Source organism: Schistocerca nitens, chromosome 2 (assembly GCF_023898315.1).
Source record: "Schistocerca nitens isolate TAMUIC-IGC-003100 chromosome 2, iqSchNite1.1, whole genome shotgun sequence".
Taxonomy (NCBI): Eukaryota; Metazoa; Arthropoda; class Insecta; order Orthoptera; family Acrididae; genus Schistocerca; species Schistocerca nitens.
The window spans coordinates 716,330,752-716,349,666 of NC_064615.1; the positions used below are offsets into that span (position 1 = coordinate 716,330,752).

Sequence of the window (18,915 nt, forward strand, 5' to 3'; positions counted from 1 at the left end):
AAGTGACAGTGGAGTGCGGCAGGAGTAACTGAGTCCTTAGGTTCATGCGAAAGGTTCAGACAAATCTGCGGCCTAGGTGTACACCATGGAGGTGCATGCAGATGGACCTGGATGGGGGGTGGTAAAGGGAAGGACTCCAGTTCAGACAGAAGGGATCGCACATGAACAGCAATTGAGAACCCTGACCTGGGCCGCCGATGCGGGAGATAAACTGCCGAGGGTGGAGAAGTGAGATGGTAATTCGGATGCTCAGGAGAACTACGAATGTCTGCAACCTAACTGGCGAGCAATTGTGCACGTCAGATCTGCAATGGAGTGACTCCAGCCTCCACCAGGACACTGGTTACTGGACTCATTCTAAAAGCTCCTGTCGCTGGGCAAATGCCACAGTGATGTCCTAGATCGAGTACATGCAACGCTGAGGGCACTGCCGAACCATAAACCATACTCCCATAGTCAAGGCGGGATTGAACAAGGGCTTTGTAGAGCTGCAGCAGAGTAGAGCTATCTGCACCCCAGTTGGTGTAGCTCAGGCAGCGGAGGGCATTGAGGTGCTGCCAGCACTTCCGATTGACTTGGCTACCTCCCCTTCTTCAGCTTTAAGCAGGTGTCAGGAACCAGTCCTAAGAATTGATATGTCACCACTACAGTGAGTGGATCATCATGAAGGTGAAGTTCTCGTTCCAGAGGAATGATATGATGCTGACAGAAGTGCACGACACACAACTTAGCGGCCAAAAACTGGAAGCCGTGGGCGAGAGCACATGACTGCACCTTGTGGATGGCTCCCTGAAGGTGCCGCTCAGCAACACCAGTACTGGTGGAGAAGTATGAAATGAGGAAATTGTCTGCAAACAGAGAGGGTGAGAGGGACGGCCAACAGCTGCTGCTAGATGGTTAATGGCCACTAAAAATAGTGAGACACTCAATACAGAGACTTGTGGGACCCCATTCTCCTGGATATGGAGGGGGGGGGGAGGAGGGGGGGAGGGGAAGAGAACTATGGCAGGCACCAACTTGGACACTGAAAGTATGGAGCCACAGGAAATGCTGGATAAAAATCGGGAGCAGGCCTCAAGAGACCCCACCCGTATAATGTGGCAAGGATATGATGTCACCAGGTGGTGTCATACGCTTTGCGTGGATCAAAACAGATGGCAACAAGGTGTTGGCTTCTGGAAAAAGGCTGTTCAGATGGCAGATTCGAGGGACACAAGACTATCAGTGGTAGAGCGACCCTGCCGGAAGCCGCCCTGACAAGGAGCCAGTAGGCCACATTACTCCACGACCCAACCCAAACACCAACACACCATACATTCCAGCAGCTTACAAACAACGTTGGTGGGGCTGATGGGCCGATAGCTATCCACACCAAGAGGGGTTTGGCTGGGTTTGAGCACTGGAACGATGGTGCTCTCCCACCATTGCAATGGAAAGACACCATCACACCAGATTCAGTTGAAGGTGACGAGGAGATGTTGCTTGTAATCAGAAGAGAGATGTTTAATCATCTGACTGTGGATCTGATCCGGCCCAGGAGCTGTGTCGGGGCAATGTGAAAGTGTGCTGAGGAGCTCCCACTCCATAAATGGGGCATTATAGGGTTCACTATGGCATGTAGTGAATGAGAGGACTTTCCTTTACATTTGCCGTTTGAGGATGCGAAAGGCTGGGGGGTAGTTCTCCAATGCAGAGGCTTGAGCATAGTGCTCAGTAATTGTGTTTGTGTCGGTACATAGCATACCATTGATGGTAATGCCAGGGACACCTGTTGGGGTCTGGTACCCAAAAAGAAGTCTGATCTTCGTCCAGACTTGGGAAGGTGACGTATGGCACCCAATGGTCGACACGTTACCTCTCCCAAAACTCCTGTTTCCGTCGTTTTATAACCTGGCGTACATGGGCACAGAGCCGCTTCAAGGCTATCAGATGCTTTAGGGAAGGGTGTCACTTATGTGTCTGTAGAGCTTGCCAACTCTCTGTAACTGACTCAGCAACTTCCGGTGACCACCAAGGGACTGTTGTTCGCCGGGGACACACTAAAGAGAGAGGGATCACGTTTCCTGCTGCAGGAACGATTGTGGTAGTCACCTGCTCAACCATCACATCAATGTTACCATGTGGGGAGAGTCAACAGTGACATCAGAGGTGAAAGTTTCCCAGTCTGCCTTATTTAAAGCCCATCTGGGCAGGCGTCCATGGGCCTGATGCTGGGGCAGTGACAGGAAGATGGGGAAGTGGTCACTACCCCACAGGTCATCATGTGCTCTCCAGTGGATAGACTGGAGAAGACCTGGGCTGCAAATTGATAAATCAATGGCCGAGTAACTACCATGAGCTACACTGAAATCTGTGGCGGCCCCAGTGTTTAAGAGGCACAGGCCAAACTGAGACAGTAAAATTTCGACATCTCTGCCTCAGCCAGTAAGCATGGTGTCACCCCACAAGGGGTTATGGGTGTTAAAATCTCCCAAAAGTAGGAAAGGTTTAGAGAGTTGATCAATCAGTGCAGCTAATACATTCAGGGGTACTGCACCATCTGGAGGAAGATATACATTGCAGACAGTTATTTCCTGCGTCATCCATATTCTGACAGCCACAGATTCAATAGGGGTCTGAAGGGGCACAGTTTCACTACACACTGAGTTTAGGACATAAAGGCAAACTACACCTGACACTCTATTATAGTCGCTAGTTTCCTGTAATATCCTTTACAGCCGCAGAGGGAAGGGGTTCGCATTGCCGGGAACCAGTTTTCCTGGAGGGGAATGCAGAAAGCAGGTGTAAAGCTTAACAGTTGCCTTAGCTCAGCCAGGTGGTGGAATAAAAACTGCCACAATTCCACCAGAGGATGACATCATCTTGAGACTGGGAGGGCATGGAACATTCAATGAGGCAGTTTACACCTCAGGGGCACCTGCTGCCACCGACTTTTTGCCTGAGCAGTCTATATCCATTGTGTCTGAGGGTCTGGTGAGATCCATGTCTTCAGCGGACACCAGAATCTCCACCCCATCCGCAGACGCAGAGCTTGTAGGTAGCGGTGGTGTGGGTGCCACCGCAATTTCCTTGGTCTTAGGGGTTTTCTTTTTGGGTTTCTCTCGCTGCTCCTTGGGTTTCCCTGGCTGGGGGGACTTCACTGGCTGTCTCTGGGACTGAGGACGAGTTTGAAGCCCCATGACCAGCTGCTTTTGGGCTCTTCAGCCACTGGCATGTGTCTTCTTTCCCAATAACAGAAACCTGTAAAGGGAGTGACCCAAGGGACCCCTTCCTAGTGAGAGGAGATAAGGAAGCCTTACACATCTCTAGCTCAGAAGTGGGGACTGAAATCCCCAATGGTTGGGAGGGGGGGGGGGGGTGCTCCTGAAGTAGGTGGTGCGGGAGCAACAGGGAGGGAAGTGGAAGGTCCCTGTGAAATATAATGCCCTGGACCATATTTAAGCTCTTATGGGGCGTGATGGTAACAAAAACATCCCCCAACTTGCCACAAGCAAGTAATGCCCGTGACTGGGCAGAGGATGCCGTTTTTATCAACACTGACCTAGAGCGCATTTTGGACAAGCCCTCCACCTCCCCAAACTTGTCCTCCAAATGCTCCACAAAAAACTGAGGCTTCATGGACATGAAAGATTCCCCATAAACACTCTTACATACGAGGTACCGAGTAGAGTAAGCTTCACTGCCATCCTTAGCCTGGCGTTCCTCCCATTGTGTGGCCAGGGAGGGGAATGACCTGGGGTCATATTTCTTAGCACTGAAATTAGACTTTGCCTGCTTAGAGACTGCTGGTGGCAGACCACCAGCAAGAGATGACGCACTACGCTTCATGGCATGTCGTCTGCCTTGATGCCACCCACTCCGATGAGGGGCCCTTCTCATCACGGGTGCCACCCAGCAGCAGCAAAGGTGACCTGGCAGGATGGCCATTGTCAGGAGTCCTGATGCCCCAGGGTGATTGACATCTACTCCTTGGCATACATGGGGAGCTAGGACAGGGATCAGCAGAGCGATCCCTGTGTTGTCAGGGGGCTACAACCAACAGGGTACATGGTGGCACCATCACAACGGAATGGCTACTGTGCTGGATATGAGGTGCAAAGAAGTCCATGGTCATCATCAGCACAGAAAGTGACACTGCATAGTACATGGTGGGAAAGGCACCCAGGAAGGTGTCCTCACCCAAGAGATAGAGAACGGGCAGGACTGCAATGCGATGATGAGAAAGTGGGCTCAGATCTCAATGCACGATAGACACTATGCACCGTGTAAGGTGCCCTTCCCCAATCGGCTCGCTCTTTGGGAAATTTTGAAAAATGGAGGTCAAACCCTACAGGGGACCATCACATACAGACCGAAATGTGTGAGACTCCTTTTAGTTGCCTCTTACAACAGGCAGGAATACCTCAAGCCCATTCTAGCCCCCGGACCTGCAGGGGGATCTCCAAGAGTTCTTGACTGATTTACTGCAACTCTATACACAATATTCTAATAAGCATTTGGATGGATGTGGGCTATATTTTTTTTTTTTTAAGAACGATGTCCAGGTCCTTTACTGAAAGCAACTGCAATGGCAAAGTCATCAGGTCCTTACGAAATCCCAATTTGGTTTTACAAAGAGTACTCTGCAGCATTGGCCCCCTACTTAGCTTGCACTTATTGTGAGTCTCTTGCCCAGTCCAAAGGTCCAAGGAACTGGAAAAAAAGTGCAGGTGATTCCTGTATATAAGATGGGTACAAGAACTGACCGCAAAATGCAGAGTAATATCCTGAACATAGGTTTGCTACAGATTTGAACATATTCTCAGTTCAAATATAATGAAGTTCCTTGAAATGGAAAAGTTTCTAACCAATGAATCAGCACAATTTTAGAAAGCATTACTCACGTGAAACTGATATTGCACTTTTCCAGCAATATATCCTGCGAACTATGAATGAAGGGCATTAGGCAGATTCCATATTCCTAGATTTGCTAAAAGTGCTTGACAAGATGCTCCACCACAGACTGTTGATGCAGATATGAGTGTATGGAATAGGTTCCCGATATGCACATAGCTCGAAGGCATCTTAAGTGATAGGACATAGCACATTGTCCTCTATGGCACGTGTTCATCAGGGATATGACCAGGAGTGCCCCCAGGAAAGTTGATCAGACTGCTATTATTTTCTCTATACATAGATGATCTGACAGACACAGTGAGGAGCAATTTGTGGCTGTTTTCCGACTGTTCTGTGGTGTCCGGGAAGGTGTCACCATTGAGTGACTGGAGGAGGATAGAAGATGACTTTTAACGAAATTTCTAGCCGATCTGATGAACAGCAACAATCTCTAAATGTAGAGGAAAGTAAGTAAGTGCAGACAAGTACGAAAAACAATCCCATAATGTTCATATACAACACTAGTAGTGTGCTACATGACACAGTTGGGCTGATTAAGTATCTAGGCATAATGTTGCACAGTGATATGAAATGGAACAAGCACTCAAGGACACTAGGAGGCACGGCAATTAGTCTGCTTCAGTTTATTGTGCTAGTTTTAGGAAAATGTTGTTTATCTGCAAAGGAAACCACATATAGAACTCTAGTGCAACCAGCTGTTGAGTTCTGCTCAGGTGTTTGGGATTCCCACCCGTTAGAATTAAAGGAAGACATTGAAGTGCTTCAGAAGTGAACTGATAGATTTGTTATCGCAAAAAACAAATATTGCGAATATGCTTGGGAACTCAAATGGGAATCGCTGGAAGAGAAGTTGTGTTCCATTCAAGGTATGCAACTGGGAAAAAAAGATCTGTTCTATTTGAGGAATGCAAACGGGAAAATTCAGGGAACTGGCATTTGAAGCTGACTGTAGAACAACAACTGCTACCAACATACAGTTTGCGTAAGGACCATAAGATAAGTAAAATTAGGGCTCGCACAGAGGCATAAGGACTGTCTTTTTCCCTCACTCTGTTTGTGAGTGACACAGGATAGCAAGTGACCAGTAGTGGTACAACGTATCTTCCGCCACACACGGAGTAGGACACAAGAAAATGCTATGCCATGTGGTTTCGTTTTCTTTCTTGCAGTCACTTTAACTACAATGGAAGGGCTGTGTAGTGCTGGAATGGGAACAGGGAGGGGCTGGATGGGTGAGGACAGTGACTAACAAAGGTTGAGGCCAGGAGGGTTATGGGAACATAGGATGTATTGCAGGGAAAGTTCCCACCTGTGCATTTCAGAAAATGCTAGTGTTGGTGGGAAAGATCTATATGATTAAGATGAAGGATATCATGTTTGACAGCGTGTTCAGCAACAGTGTGGTCCACTTGTTTCTTGGCGGCCGTTCATGCGGACAGACAGCTTGTTGGTTGTCATGCCCACATAGAATGCAGCACAGAAGTTGTAGCTTAGCTTGTAAATCACATGACTGGTTTCAAAGGGCTACCATGCCTTTCACAGGGCTACCTGTGAAACCAGTCATGTGATTTACAAGCTAAGCTGCAACCTCTGTGCTGCATTCTATATAGGCATGACAACCAACAAGCCGTCTGTCCGCATGAACGGCCACTGACAAACTCTAGCCAAAAAACAAGTGGACTACCCCTGTAGCTGAACATGCTGCCAAACGTGATACCCCTCATTTCAATGACTGCTTCAAAAGCTGTGCCATATGGATCTTTCCCACCAACACCATCTTTTCTGAATTGCACTGGTGGGAACTTTCCCTGCAATACATCCTATGTTCCCGTAACCCTCCTGGTCTCAACCTTCGTTAGTCACTGTCCTCACCCATCCAGCTCCCCCCCCCCCCCCCCCCTCCCTGTTCCCATTCCAGCACTACACAGCCGTCATTTCACTGCCACACCCAGCCTTTTGATTTCTTTTATTTCTCTCCTTTCCGCTACTTACCCCCTACCCCCTCCGCACCTTCTCTCTTTCCCTCCATCTAAAGTGCAACACTTGACTCTCTGCCACTCCCACCGTACTATTGCTCCCCCTCCCCACCCCAGCCTCTTCCTTACCCCCACCCAGTCACCACTCCCATCGTGCACTGGGGCTGCTGTTCGCAGTTGGTCTCAGCTCTCTGAGACTGCAGATGTGTGTGCAAATTGTGTGTGTGTGTGTGTGTGTGTGTGTGTGTGTGTGTGTGTGTGTGTGTACTGCTGACAAAGGCCTTAATGGCCGAAAGTTTTAATTGTGTGAATCTTTTTATTGTGCCTATTGTGACTCAGCATCTCCACTATATGGTGAGTAGCAACTTTCATTACCTGGTATTGTTACATCCCATCCTGGATTTTAGATTTTTTCATTTAACAACAAATTTAATACTGCAATGAAACTTCAAAAGCTGAAAACCCGAGACTAACTTACGCTTCTGCCTTTTGCATTGGCTAGCACATCAAACCCAAGAACGGGACAAAAATACTGAGTTCAACCAACACAGACATGGCAGGTTTAATTCTGTATGTATTTGCCTCCCATAATTAAATACTTTATCTACTTTCCTAAACTGTGTGTGAGTGACTATTCACAACATTTATATCCCAACCAGGATCTTTATATCATAGATACACGCAACACGCATACTTACGCATTTACTGGGTCATATGGACGAGCTGAATTTATGGGGTAAACTTCAGCAAGTTTTATTATTCGCTGAGTATCATATAGCAAAAATCCAGAAAAGAGAAGTAAGCCACCATACATGCTGATGGCATACAAGCCTGCCCCCAGTGCAGTAGATGGTGGTAGAAACATGGTACCTGTAGAAAAATGGAAAATGCATTAACTTAACATTGGCTTCACAAAATCAATAATTTCAACTGGAAGTAGCCCTTATCACAAAAATGCAATGAGAGTTGTAAAAGAATTAAATACCACATTAAATACACAGGGACATTGAAAATATTCATCTGTGTGACAGTGAAATGGATATGAAACAAGCTTAATATGTGTCTTTCAATAGGGATGTGGTAATTTGAATTTGTAAGAGTCAGACTACCTGATAAGGAAAGTGCAAGAATTCAAATACGTGTACAAATCTCATTGTAACTAAAGAGCTTCACACTTAATAGGTTACTTCTGAAGGGAAGATGTTCGTTTATTTAAAGTAGCAGCATCTCTTAACCCATTTCTAGTAAAAACAATCCTGTTTTCAAGCATCACAACATTTTTTTAAAGTAGACATTTCTACAACTAAAAAAAAGAAGCCAATACGGATTTGGGAGAAACAACTAGACATGACTGTCTAGAATACTGTTAAAAAGTTACTTTTCAACATTATGAGAACATGCAAAAGAGGCCAACACCTCTTACACAACTTGTTAAATATCAAACAAAAAACTACACTGTTACAATTCTGTGATACTACCTAGTTATTAGCTAAGTTTCATTTGTCAATTGTCCGCCCCTGATAGCTAAGTGGTCAGCATGACAGAATGTCAAACCTAAGGGCCAGGGTTCAGTTCCATGCTGGGTCGGAGATTTTCTCGGCTCAGGGACTGGGTGTTGTGTTGCCCTAATCATCATCATTTCATCCCCACCGACATGCAAGTCATCGAAAGACTTGCACCCGGTGAACGGTCTACCCGACGGGAGATTCATTGGGAGAGTCCTTAGAAAATGTAGTCCATCAACAAAGGAGGTGGCTTACAAAACACTCGTTCGACCTATCCTTGAGTATTGCTCAACATTGTGGGATCCGTACCAGATCGGGTTGACGGAGGAGATAGAGAAGATCCAAAGAAGAGCTGCGCGTTTCGTCACAGGGTTATTTGGTAGCCGTGATAGCGTTATGGAGATGTTTAGCAAACTCAAGTGGCAGACTCTGCAAGAGAGGCGCTCCGCATCGCGGTGTAGCTTGCTCGCCAGGTTTCGAGAGGGTGCGTTTCTGGATATTGCTTCCCCCTACTTATACCTCCCAAGGAGATCACGAATGTAAAATTAGAGAGATTCGAGCGTGCACGGATGCTTTCAGACAGTCGTTCTTCCCGCGAACCATACGTGATTGGAACAGAAAAGGGAGGTAATGACAGTGGCACGTAAAGTGCCCTCTGCCACACACCGTTGGGTGGCTTGCGGAGTATAAATGTAGATGTAGATGTAGGCCCTAGTCACACAACATTTACATTTTACTGTCAATTAGATAACAGACAGCAATACTCCTGATGTGTATGAACTGATTGGGTAAGTAACTCATTAACTGAAATTTAAAGGTGATGGTGGACAGTTGATACTAATTTTGTGGCAGAAGACATCCAGTAATGACACTTTCCAACCTATAAAGCCTGTAACAGTTTTCTGTTTTATTTGTCTCTTGTATTTTAGTACCTTTAGTTTCAAAAGGTCAGTGTAAATTATAATGGATGAAAGGACTGATTTCTACAAATCAAAATTAAATATTCTTAATCTTAGTTAAACTTTTCACAGAAAAAATGCCTTAAAGCACACACACACACACACACACACACACACACACACACACACACACACACTACTGGCCATTAAAATTGCTACACCAAGAAGAAATGCAGATAATAAACGGGTATTCATTGGAAAAATATATTATACTAGAACTGACATGTGATTACATTTTCACGCAATTTGGGTGCATAGATCCTGAGAAATCAGTACCCAGAACAACCACCTCTGGCCGTAATAACGGGCTTGGACTGCGAAACCCTACATTTCAACAGGATAATGCACGACCGCATGTTGCAGGTCCTGTACGGGCCTTTCTGGACACAGAAAATGTTCAACTGCTAAACTGGCCAGCACATTCTCCAGATCTCTCACAAATTGCAAACGTCTGGCCAATGGTGGCCAAGCAACTGGCTCATCACAATACGCTGCCCATGCAGCTTCAACACGATATCACAGTTCATCAAGAGTAGTGACTGGCGTATTGTGATGAGCCATTTGCTTGGCCACCATTGGCCAGACGTTTGCAATCTGTGAGAGATCTGGAGAATGTGCTGGCCAGTTTAGCAGTTGAACATTTTCTGTATGCAGAAAGGCCCGTACAGGACCTGCAACATGCGGTCGTGCATTATCCTGCTGAAATGTAGGGTTTCGCAGGGATCGAATGAAGGGTAGAGCCACGGGTCGTAACACGTCTGAAATGTAATGTCGAGTGTTCAAAGTGCCGTCAATGCGTACAAGAGGTGACCGAGACATGTAACCAATGGCACCCCATACCATCACGCTGGGTGATACGCCAGTATGGCGATGATGAAAACACACTTCCAATGTGCATTCACCGCGATGTCGCCAAACACGGATGCGACCATCAAGATGCTGTAAACAGAACCTGGATTCATCCAAAAAAAAAATGATGTTTTGCCATTCATGCATCCAGGTTCGTCGTTGATTAAACCATCGCAGGCGCTCCTGTCTGATGCAGCGTCGAGGGTAACCGCAGTCACGGTCTCCGAGCTGATAGTCCATGCTGCTGCAAACGTCGTCGAACTGGTCGTGCAGATGGTTGTTGTCTTGCAAATGTCCCCATCTGTTGACTCAGGGATCGAGACGTGGCTGCACGATCTGTTACAGCCATGCAGATAAGATGCCTGTCATCTTGACTGATAGTGATACGACGCCATTGGGTTCCAGCACAGCATTCCGTATTACCCTCCTGAACCCACCGATTCCATATTCTGCTAACAGTCATTGGATCTCGACCAACGCGAGCAGCAATGTCGCGATACGATAAACCGCAATCGCGATAGACTATAATCCAATCTTTATCAAAGTCGGAAACATGATGGTACGCATTTCTTCTCTTACACGAGGCATCACAACGACGTTTCACCAGGCAACGCCGGTCAACTGCTGTTTGTGTATGAGAAATCGGTTGGAAACTGTCTTCATGTCAGCACGTTGTAGGTGTCACCACCGGTGCCAACCTTGTGTGAATGCTCTGAAAAGCTAAACATTTGCATATCACAGCATCTTCTTTCTGTAGGTTAAATTTCGTGTCTGTAGCACGTCATCTTTGTGGTGTAGCAATTTTAATGGCCGGTTGTGTGTGTGATATATATATCATTTCTGTAGTAGCATATTATACCTAATGATGATGCAAACACTACTCCAAGACCAATGGCCAAGGGACCTCCCATCATCAAGAACTTTTCACTTGGTGCACAAACCGCCACGGTAGAGAGTCCGCCAACCACACCTGCTGTGTACCTGTAATGAAAATCATTTTAACTAGATGGCCAACCACAATGCAATGTATAAATTGTTTTAATATATGTGAAGCAACTTTATCTCTCAAATGACTAAAGAAACAACAAATCACCCAATGTTCAGGCAAATAATACGCTAGTTAAAGAGTTTTTTTGACATTCATAATTATTACAACCCACACGAGACAGATTGCATGGTAATTATTTGCACCTTATGAAAGCCATTTATATTACACTTCTTAGACCAGGGCCGTCATACCAGCAACCCGATCTAATCGATAAATAAACGACTTCATTTATCTTATTCACAATCTACATTGCTGTCTTGTTCTGATAGATTACTATTAATTTTAAGTACAAGCTAGAAGTACATATTCAGTATTACAGAATGAAAAATTTCCCGAAGTGCTGTTACAGTCACGAATCCACATAAAACTTCTTGAAACTACTGTTATCTACAGACAGACATCTTGCTGGAACTAATGCCAGTTTTAGGGACCCCAAGTCGCTCAAACATTAGCAGCACAAGAATTTATTGCATTGAAGTTTATAATCACATATTCTTCTCTGTGTTGGCATCAAAGTCAGTGGCAGTGCAGCACACTGACTCTGAACATGATGATGCCATCTCATCTCAGCAGTCTGCAGAGGATATGATCCTGCAGCATTCGACTCGTGTAATTATGGTATTGGGCACCCAGCATGCCTCACTAGCAGCCAGCGTAGCCCATACAACACGCACTGCTGCTTAGGATAGAGACTGCATATCACTAGAGCACTCTTGCAGAAATCTATGGGTTGTGCTTGGGTAATCTCTCACCAGATATCCACAGTGTGGGGATGAACAGCATAGGCCTTCCACCACAGAAGGCTGGGGATGTCTGTCTGCTTACAGGTACCAGCGCGGGGCAGTAGCAGTTAACACACCTCCTGGTTACAACAACAGAAGGGCAATGCACCAAACACCACCAGTTTGACTTAGCAAGCCAAGTCTGATCATGTTGGTTCAAGGTCGGCAGCTCACAGCAACCAAGTAAGTATTACTGTCTGAGGCAATGACGTTATGCCTGGCCAGCGATGACCGAATGTGGCCTCCTTTTCTGGGCTCATCAGCAGGTCTTCACTACCCCTCTATTTCACAAGAATGGCTTTCAGGCCTTAAGCTTGTTGCCTTTCCATCACATTGGCATGCTGGTAGTTGATCTTTTTGAAACTTTCATTCTCTCTTAGAAAATCAAACTGTGCTATTAAAACAACACAATGTCTTCTCATGCCGAGTTTATGATTTCGGCCTCTCGCTCCCATGAGATAAGGCAGTATCTTCCGTATTTGTTCTGTTTTAAACAATGTTGGCTCTCTGTCTGTGTCTTTTGATTGTGACATGGTGTGTGTGTGCCTGTTTTGGCTTGATGCTGGCTGGAGAGGATGCTGAGGAAATTTTACATTTGCCTGTAATACTTTTCTGCCGTGTAACATTTCCTCTCCTTTAACAAATATTTCCTGAATTTCTCTTAGTTTGCCTGTGAAATTCATGTTGCATAGGTAACTACACTGTACAATATTCTTTTATTTAAACATTTGAAAGCTTGTTCACAAAGTTTTTGGTCTGTTCTTAATCCTACATTGGTTCTGTCGAGTCAATATTTTCTAATGTAAGTTTACAGTCTTATTCTACACTGCACTGCACTTTTTTACTACTTTCTGCTATTATTTAGCCACTTGACAGGTATTTGATGGTTTGACATTTAGGTTTTAGATCTCAAACAAAGCAGAATGCATAAACTTTTAGTAGAACCATGGCAGTGAAGTTATACCACCGTATATACCTAAAATTTTGATTATGCTGGAACATTTGTTCTGACAAAATTCATCTGTTTCATGATGCTGCCAGTTCATTTAGTGAGTGCAAGTTGGGGTTTAAGGCATTTTTGAGGAATGTTATGTTTTGTGTGGCTAACACTTCTAATCATTTTTCTGGCCAATACAATGTAGGTTGTGAGAACTGGATCATGGCCGTACCCGTAATAGTAGCTAGAAAGATGAAATTGTGCTCTTGTTTTATCCTCTATTAAAATACCACTGTATCACAGTTCTACTGTGGTCAAGACCATGAGATTTCCATTTCGATAACAGTTTACGTTGACAACTTCCAGTGAGAAAACTTAACAAATACAATGTGCTACCACTCTGGAAATGTGGTTTTGGGGATAGACTTTCCTTTGAAACTCCAATAAATCTGTTTTCTATAATAACCGTACCTTACATGCCTCTACATTAGCCTGTATCACTCAAGAGAACAAACTTCTATGCTTTCTCTTACATATACTTGTAACTCTGCTAATGACATGAGGACATAAGCTTCTCTCTGTTCCGAGACTAACAATATTTCTTACATTTGTATTTATATCCACTTATTTACAGTTCCTTATTTTATCTGATAAGGGTGAATGGTACAATGCAGGTATTGTGCATTCCTGCCCTCTATCGGAAAGTGAATGGATCACACAGTTTGGCCAATCTTCTGGAGCAACTTCTACTTTGTAATACCTGCTTCTTAGATCCACTGTTTAAAGTATCTGCATTGCCCATATTGTCTTATGTGTCTGAATTAATGGGCATAGGATATGCATCAGGGGCAATTTTGGTGTTCAAATATCTCTAATCACAACAAAATATGTACTACTTAGTACCATCAAGTGATTTCTTCAGGGCGATAACAACATTTGCACTTCCTGGACTATTACTATGTTCTATTATTCCTTCTCACAGCTGTTGGTCAATAAAGTGTTTCATCAATAATTGTGAATGCTAGGGTACACACTACGGTTTCCTAGAGACTGGAGCATTGTAACCTATGGGTCTATGATGGTATTATTATGTGTAACAGGTATCACTGGTAAAGGGCTTTTTGTGTCAAATCAAAATTATAGTAACAAAGCTTGATCATTTCTTTGCAAGTGATTAATTTTCGAACATAATTGAGATACACTAATGGTTTCACTGTGGCTCCGATCATTACACATGACCTATCAATTTCTTCATCCAGAACGTCTAAATTAGCAGCCATCCAAACCACCTTTCCTTTACCTAGAGGTACATTATCATGGGACCCCGTCTCTTATCATATGTGTTAACAGCCCAGTTGGTAACACCTCCACAATAAGTGTACCTTGCAACATTACCTCCCTTGCAGTTGTTCTCATTATAATCATAGTTCCACGGAATTCAATCCTTGGATAACAGAAGAAATATTGAATTTAATTGATGAAAGGAGAAAATATAAAAATGCAGTAAATGAAGCAGGCAAAAAGGAATACAAACGTCTAAAAAATGAGATCAACAGAAAGTGCAAAATGGCTATGCAGGGATGGCTAGAGGACAAATGTAAGGATGTAGAGGCTTACCTCACTAGGGGTAAGATAGATACTGCCTACAGGAAAATTAAAGAGACCTTTGGAGGAAAGAGAACCACCTGTATGAATATCAAGAGCTCAGATGGAAACCCAGTTCTAAGCAAAGAAGGGAAAGCAGAAAGGTGGAAGGAGTATATAGAGGGTCTATACAAGGGCAATGTTCTTGTGAACAATGTTATGGAAATAAAAGAGGAGGTAGATGAAGATAAAATGGGAGATATGATAATGCATGAAGAGTTTGACAGAGCACTGAAAGACCTAAGTCGAAACAAGGCCCCGGGAATAGAAAACATTCCATTAGAACTTCTGACGGCCTTGGGAGAGCCAGTCCTGACAAAACTCTACCATCTGGTTAGCAAAATGTATTAGACAGGCAAAATACCCTCAGACTTCAAGAAGAATATAATAATTCCAATCTCAAAGAAAGCAGGTGTTGACAGATGTGAAAATTATCAAACTATCAGTTTAATAAGTCACAGCTGCCAAATACTAACGTGAATTCTTTACAGACGAATGGAAAAACTGGTAGATCTGTTTGGATTCCGTAGAAATATTGGAACACGTGAGGCAATACTGACCCTACGACTTATCTTAGAAGAAAGATTAAGGAAAGGCAAACCTACGTTTCTAGCATTTGTAGACTTAGAGAAAGCTTTTGACAATGTTGACTGGAATACTCTCTTTCAAATTCTGAAGGTGGCAGGGGTAAAATATAGGGAGCGAAAGGCTATTTACAATTTGTACAGAAACCAGATGGCAGTTATAAGAGTCGAGGTACATGAAAGGGAAGCAGTGGTTGGGAAAGGAGTGAGACAGGGTTGTAGCCTCTCCCCGATGTTATTCAATCTGTATATTGAGCAAGCAGTGAAGGAAACAAAAGAAAAATTCGGAGTACGTATTAAAATCCATGGAGAAGAAATAAAAACTTTGAGGTTCGCCAATGACATTGTAATTCTATCAGAGACAGCAAAGGACTCTGAAGAGCAGTTGAACGGAATGGACAGTGTCTTGAAAGGAGGGTATAAGATAAACATCACCAAAAGCAAAACGAGGATAATGGAATGTAGTCGAATTAAGTTGGGTGATGCTGAGGGAATTAGATTAGGAAATGTGACACTTAAAGTAGTAAAGGAGTTTTGCTATTTGGGGAGCAAAATAACTGATGATGGTCGAAGTAGAGAAGATATAAAATGTAGACTGGCAATGGCAAGCAAAGAGTTTCTGAAGAGGAGAAATTTGTTAACATCGAGTATAAATTTAAAGTGTCAGGAAGTTGTTTCTGAAAGTATTTGTATGGAGTGTAGCCTTGTATGGAAGTGAAATGTGGATGATAAATAGCTTGGACAAGAAGAGAATAGAAGCTTTCGAAATGTGGTGCTACAGAAGAATGCTGAAGATTAGATGGGTAGATCACATAACTAATGATGAAGTACTGAATAGAATTGGGGAGAAGACGAGTTTGTGGCGCAACTTGACAAAAAGAAGGGACCGGTTAGTAGGACATGTTCTGAGCCATAAAGGGATCACAAATTTAGCATTGGAGGGCAGCGTGGAGGGTAAAAATCGTAGAGGGAGACCAAGAGATGAATACACTAAGCAGATTCAGAAGGATGTAGGTTGCAGTAAGTACTGGGAGACGATGAAGCTTGCACAGGATAGGGTAGCATGGAGAGCTGCATCAAACCAGTCTCAGGACTGAAGACCACAACAACAAAAACCACAAAAGATCAATTTTGGCATGATGTTTCCAAAGAAAGACAATTCCAAAAATCATAGAATAATCTTAATTAACATTTGACAACACTTCCCTGTATCCTCGAAAACACTTGGCTCCAATGCTAAAGTTGAGCAGTGTTGTGCCTAATGACTTCATGTCATTGCCACTTGCTTCACATAACCTGTACTGTGGAAACCCAAGTCTCTTTCTGCCTAAGGGTTCTAGACTAGCTAACGGCATGTGTGTACCAGTGTTCACTAAAAACTTATGTTTCTTTCCCTGCACTACGCCTGATAAACAGCATTTTGTCTCTGCATACGTATGTACAGTGTTCCCTTCTACTGGGAATGCCTCCTGACAGGTAATGCCATCCTGTTTCAGTTTCATGGACACTTTTTTGGTAATACTTTCCTTGTTTCTTATTCCTGCACTCTTGTGCCTTATGACCAACTTGACCAGACTCTTAACAATCTCGTTGGCAAAACTGCTTTTGCAGATGATCCTTACATCCATATCCCTATGGCTACTTCAGAGGCGAAGATTCCATGGTTATTATGCCCTTTCATACCAATATCAATTTCCTCCTACAGTGTGGCAATCCTAATAGCTTCAGTCAGGTCAGACCAGTTCTCCACCCTGACTGCATGACATGTCAGCTAAGACACCCTGTAAGGAAACATGGAGTCCTTATTTTCTTCTTCCTGCACAGTAACTGCACCAGCTTCTTCCTGTAGCGTCCGCTTGTATGTTGGTGCATTAATCTTCCAGATTCTATCCCAAAATATTCTGCTGACTCATTAAGGTTTTACTCAATTTCCCTCTAAAAATCTCTCGCTGTTTTGCACCTGATAGCACTGGTGCAAACCATCATCCAGCTCCTGGAACATTGCTACCTTGCTAAGAACATCGCAATACATTACATATGCTCTAGCTTCGCCCATTAATTGTAAGTTAGTCATATGCATAACTGTTTTATTTGTCCAAATGCACCTTTCAGCAGTAGCTAATACATCTCTAATGAACATAGTGACGTCACCATTTCAGGCCTCCAGGTTGTTGCCTTTCCACTATATTGGAAGGCTGATAGGTGATCTTGTGAAACTTTCACTCTCTCTTAGAAAATCAATTATGCTATTACAATGACATGATGTCTTATTCTCACTGAGGTCACATTGCTGATTTAATGATTGCGGCCCCTCTCTTGCATGAAACGAGGCAATATCTTCTGGTTTGTTCTACTTCATGCAATGTTAGCTTTCTGCTCATTTGCCATTTTGATTGTGGCAAGGGGTCTTTGCCTGGCTTGGCTTGATGCTAGATGGAGAGGACTTTGAGGAAATTTTACATTTGCCCATAATACATTTCTGCTGTGTATGACAATGCACAATGCTAATGGTGTTATTACTCCAGGAGCATAAACATGTACAAATAGCATTTACTTTTAGTCCATGGCAGAGTCCAGAATTATAAGGTTTTTAGCAAATAACTAATTAAAAGGAATAGAGTGAAAAAATAATTAAAAGACTAATGCTACTTGGAAGCAATTATTAAAGGATACAGAAGAGTTTATAAGAATAGGGTAAAAAGGACTTGCTTAAAAGAAATGCCAGAAATAAAACAGCTGAGCTAATGGCAGTTCTCACAACAGGGACTGAAAATCAATTTTACAGTTTTGGAGGGAAACCAGTGAGAGTTAATGTAAAAATCACAAACCCCAGGAAAAACAAATTGGATGTTTGGGTAGCACATCCAATAAAATTGAACAAACAGGGTTTGGCTAGGTCATAAATATTCAACATGCGCATTTTTATTAGATGACTCTCACCAAAAATAAGATTAAAAAGAAAATTAAATAACTGAACAAAAAAAAAGACTTATTGAATTTAAAGATTCAAGCATCACATCACATCAAATCGTATTCTGAGAGCAAAAAGATGGAAGAAAGTCCTGTCAGCTAATGCAATCATTGTTAAGTCATAATTTTTATGGCTAGATGTAGTGACTAATTCAATACAATTAGCCTACATGAGATAACTGGTAAGAGTTGTCTTCTGTTTACTGTTTTCCAGTAATATCAACAACTCTTCATAAACACACAGATCCTGTGACTTTATTCTAGTTTTCAAATCAAGGTTCCTGGGGCAGCACACATGCAGAGACAACATCTAAGCAGCACTACATGTCAAAACTAGGATGCTGTTTTACCAATAGGTATTTCCATATTTGTAATAGTATTAACAACAACAGATTTAAAATCATCAGATGAATCAACACATCCTTACCAAGCAGCCCTAATGAGCACTGGCCCACCAACAAAACAAATCGGAGCGATGAAAGCACCCAACACAGCAGAATGTGCAAGCCAAGCCATCTGCTTCACTCCAAAACCTTTCTGATAAGGGATGCTTTGAACAATTACGTTGGTTCCAATAAGTGCTGCAAACGACAAAGCAATTGCCTGGAAATAAATAAATAAATAAATAATAATAGTGGTAACAATGCCACAAGAAATCAATTTCACAGCACAAACTTTGAGTAGTTTTCAGTGCAGCATTATTAACAGAGTGTTAAATTTAAAAGCAAACTACAATTTGCAAGTGTTTGCATAAAGATAAATCAT

At 43.3% G+C, this 18,915-nt stretch overlaps 1 protein-coding gene across 2 annotated transcripts in view; it reads right to left on the reverse strand.

The window, feature by feature from the left end:
- Window positions 1-18,915, reverse strand: part of LOC126236891 (growth hormone-inducible transmembrane protein-like) — an 88,326-nt gene that overhangs the window by 17,495 nt on the left and 51,916 nt on the right. For both annotated transcript variants that reach the window (XM_049946526.1, XM_049946527.1), the window contains exons 5-7: window positions 18,578-18,753; window positions 11,045-11,166; window positions 7,571-7,742 (exon numbers count right to left, since the gene is read on the reverse strand). In XM_049946526.1, the coding sequence (XP_049802483.1) occupies window positions 7,571-7,742; window positions 11,045-11,166; window positions 18,578-18,753 (470 nt within the window). The remainder of the gene's footprint in view (window positions 1-7,570; window positions 7,743-11,044; window positions 11,167-18,577; window positions 18,754-18,915) is intronic.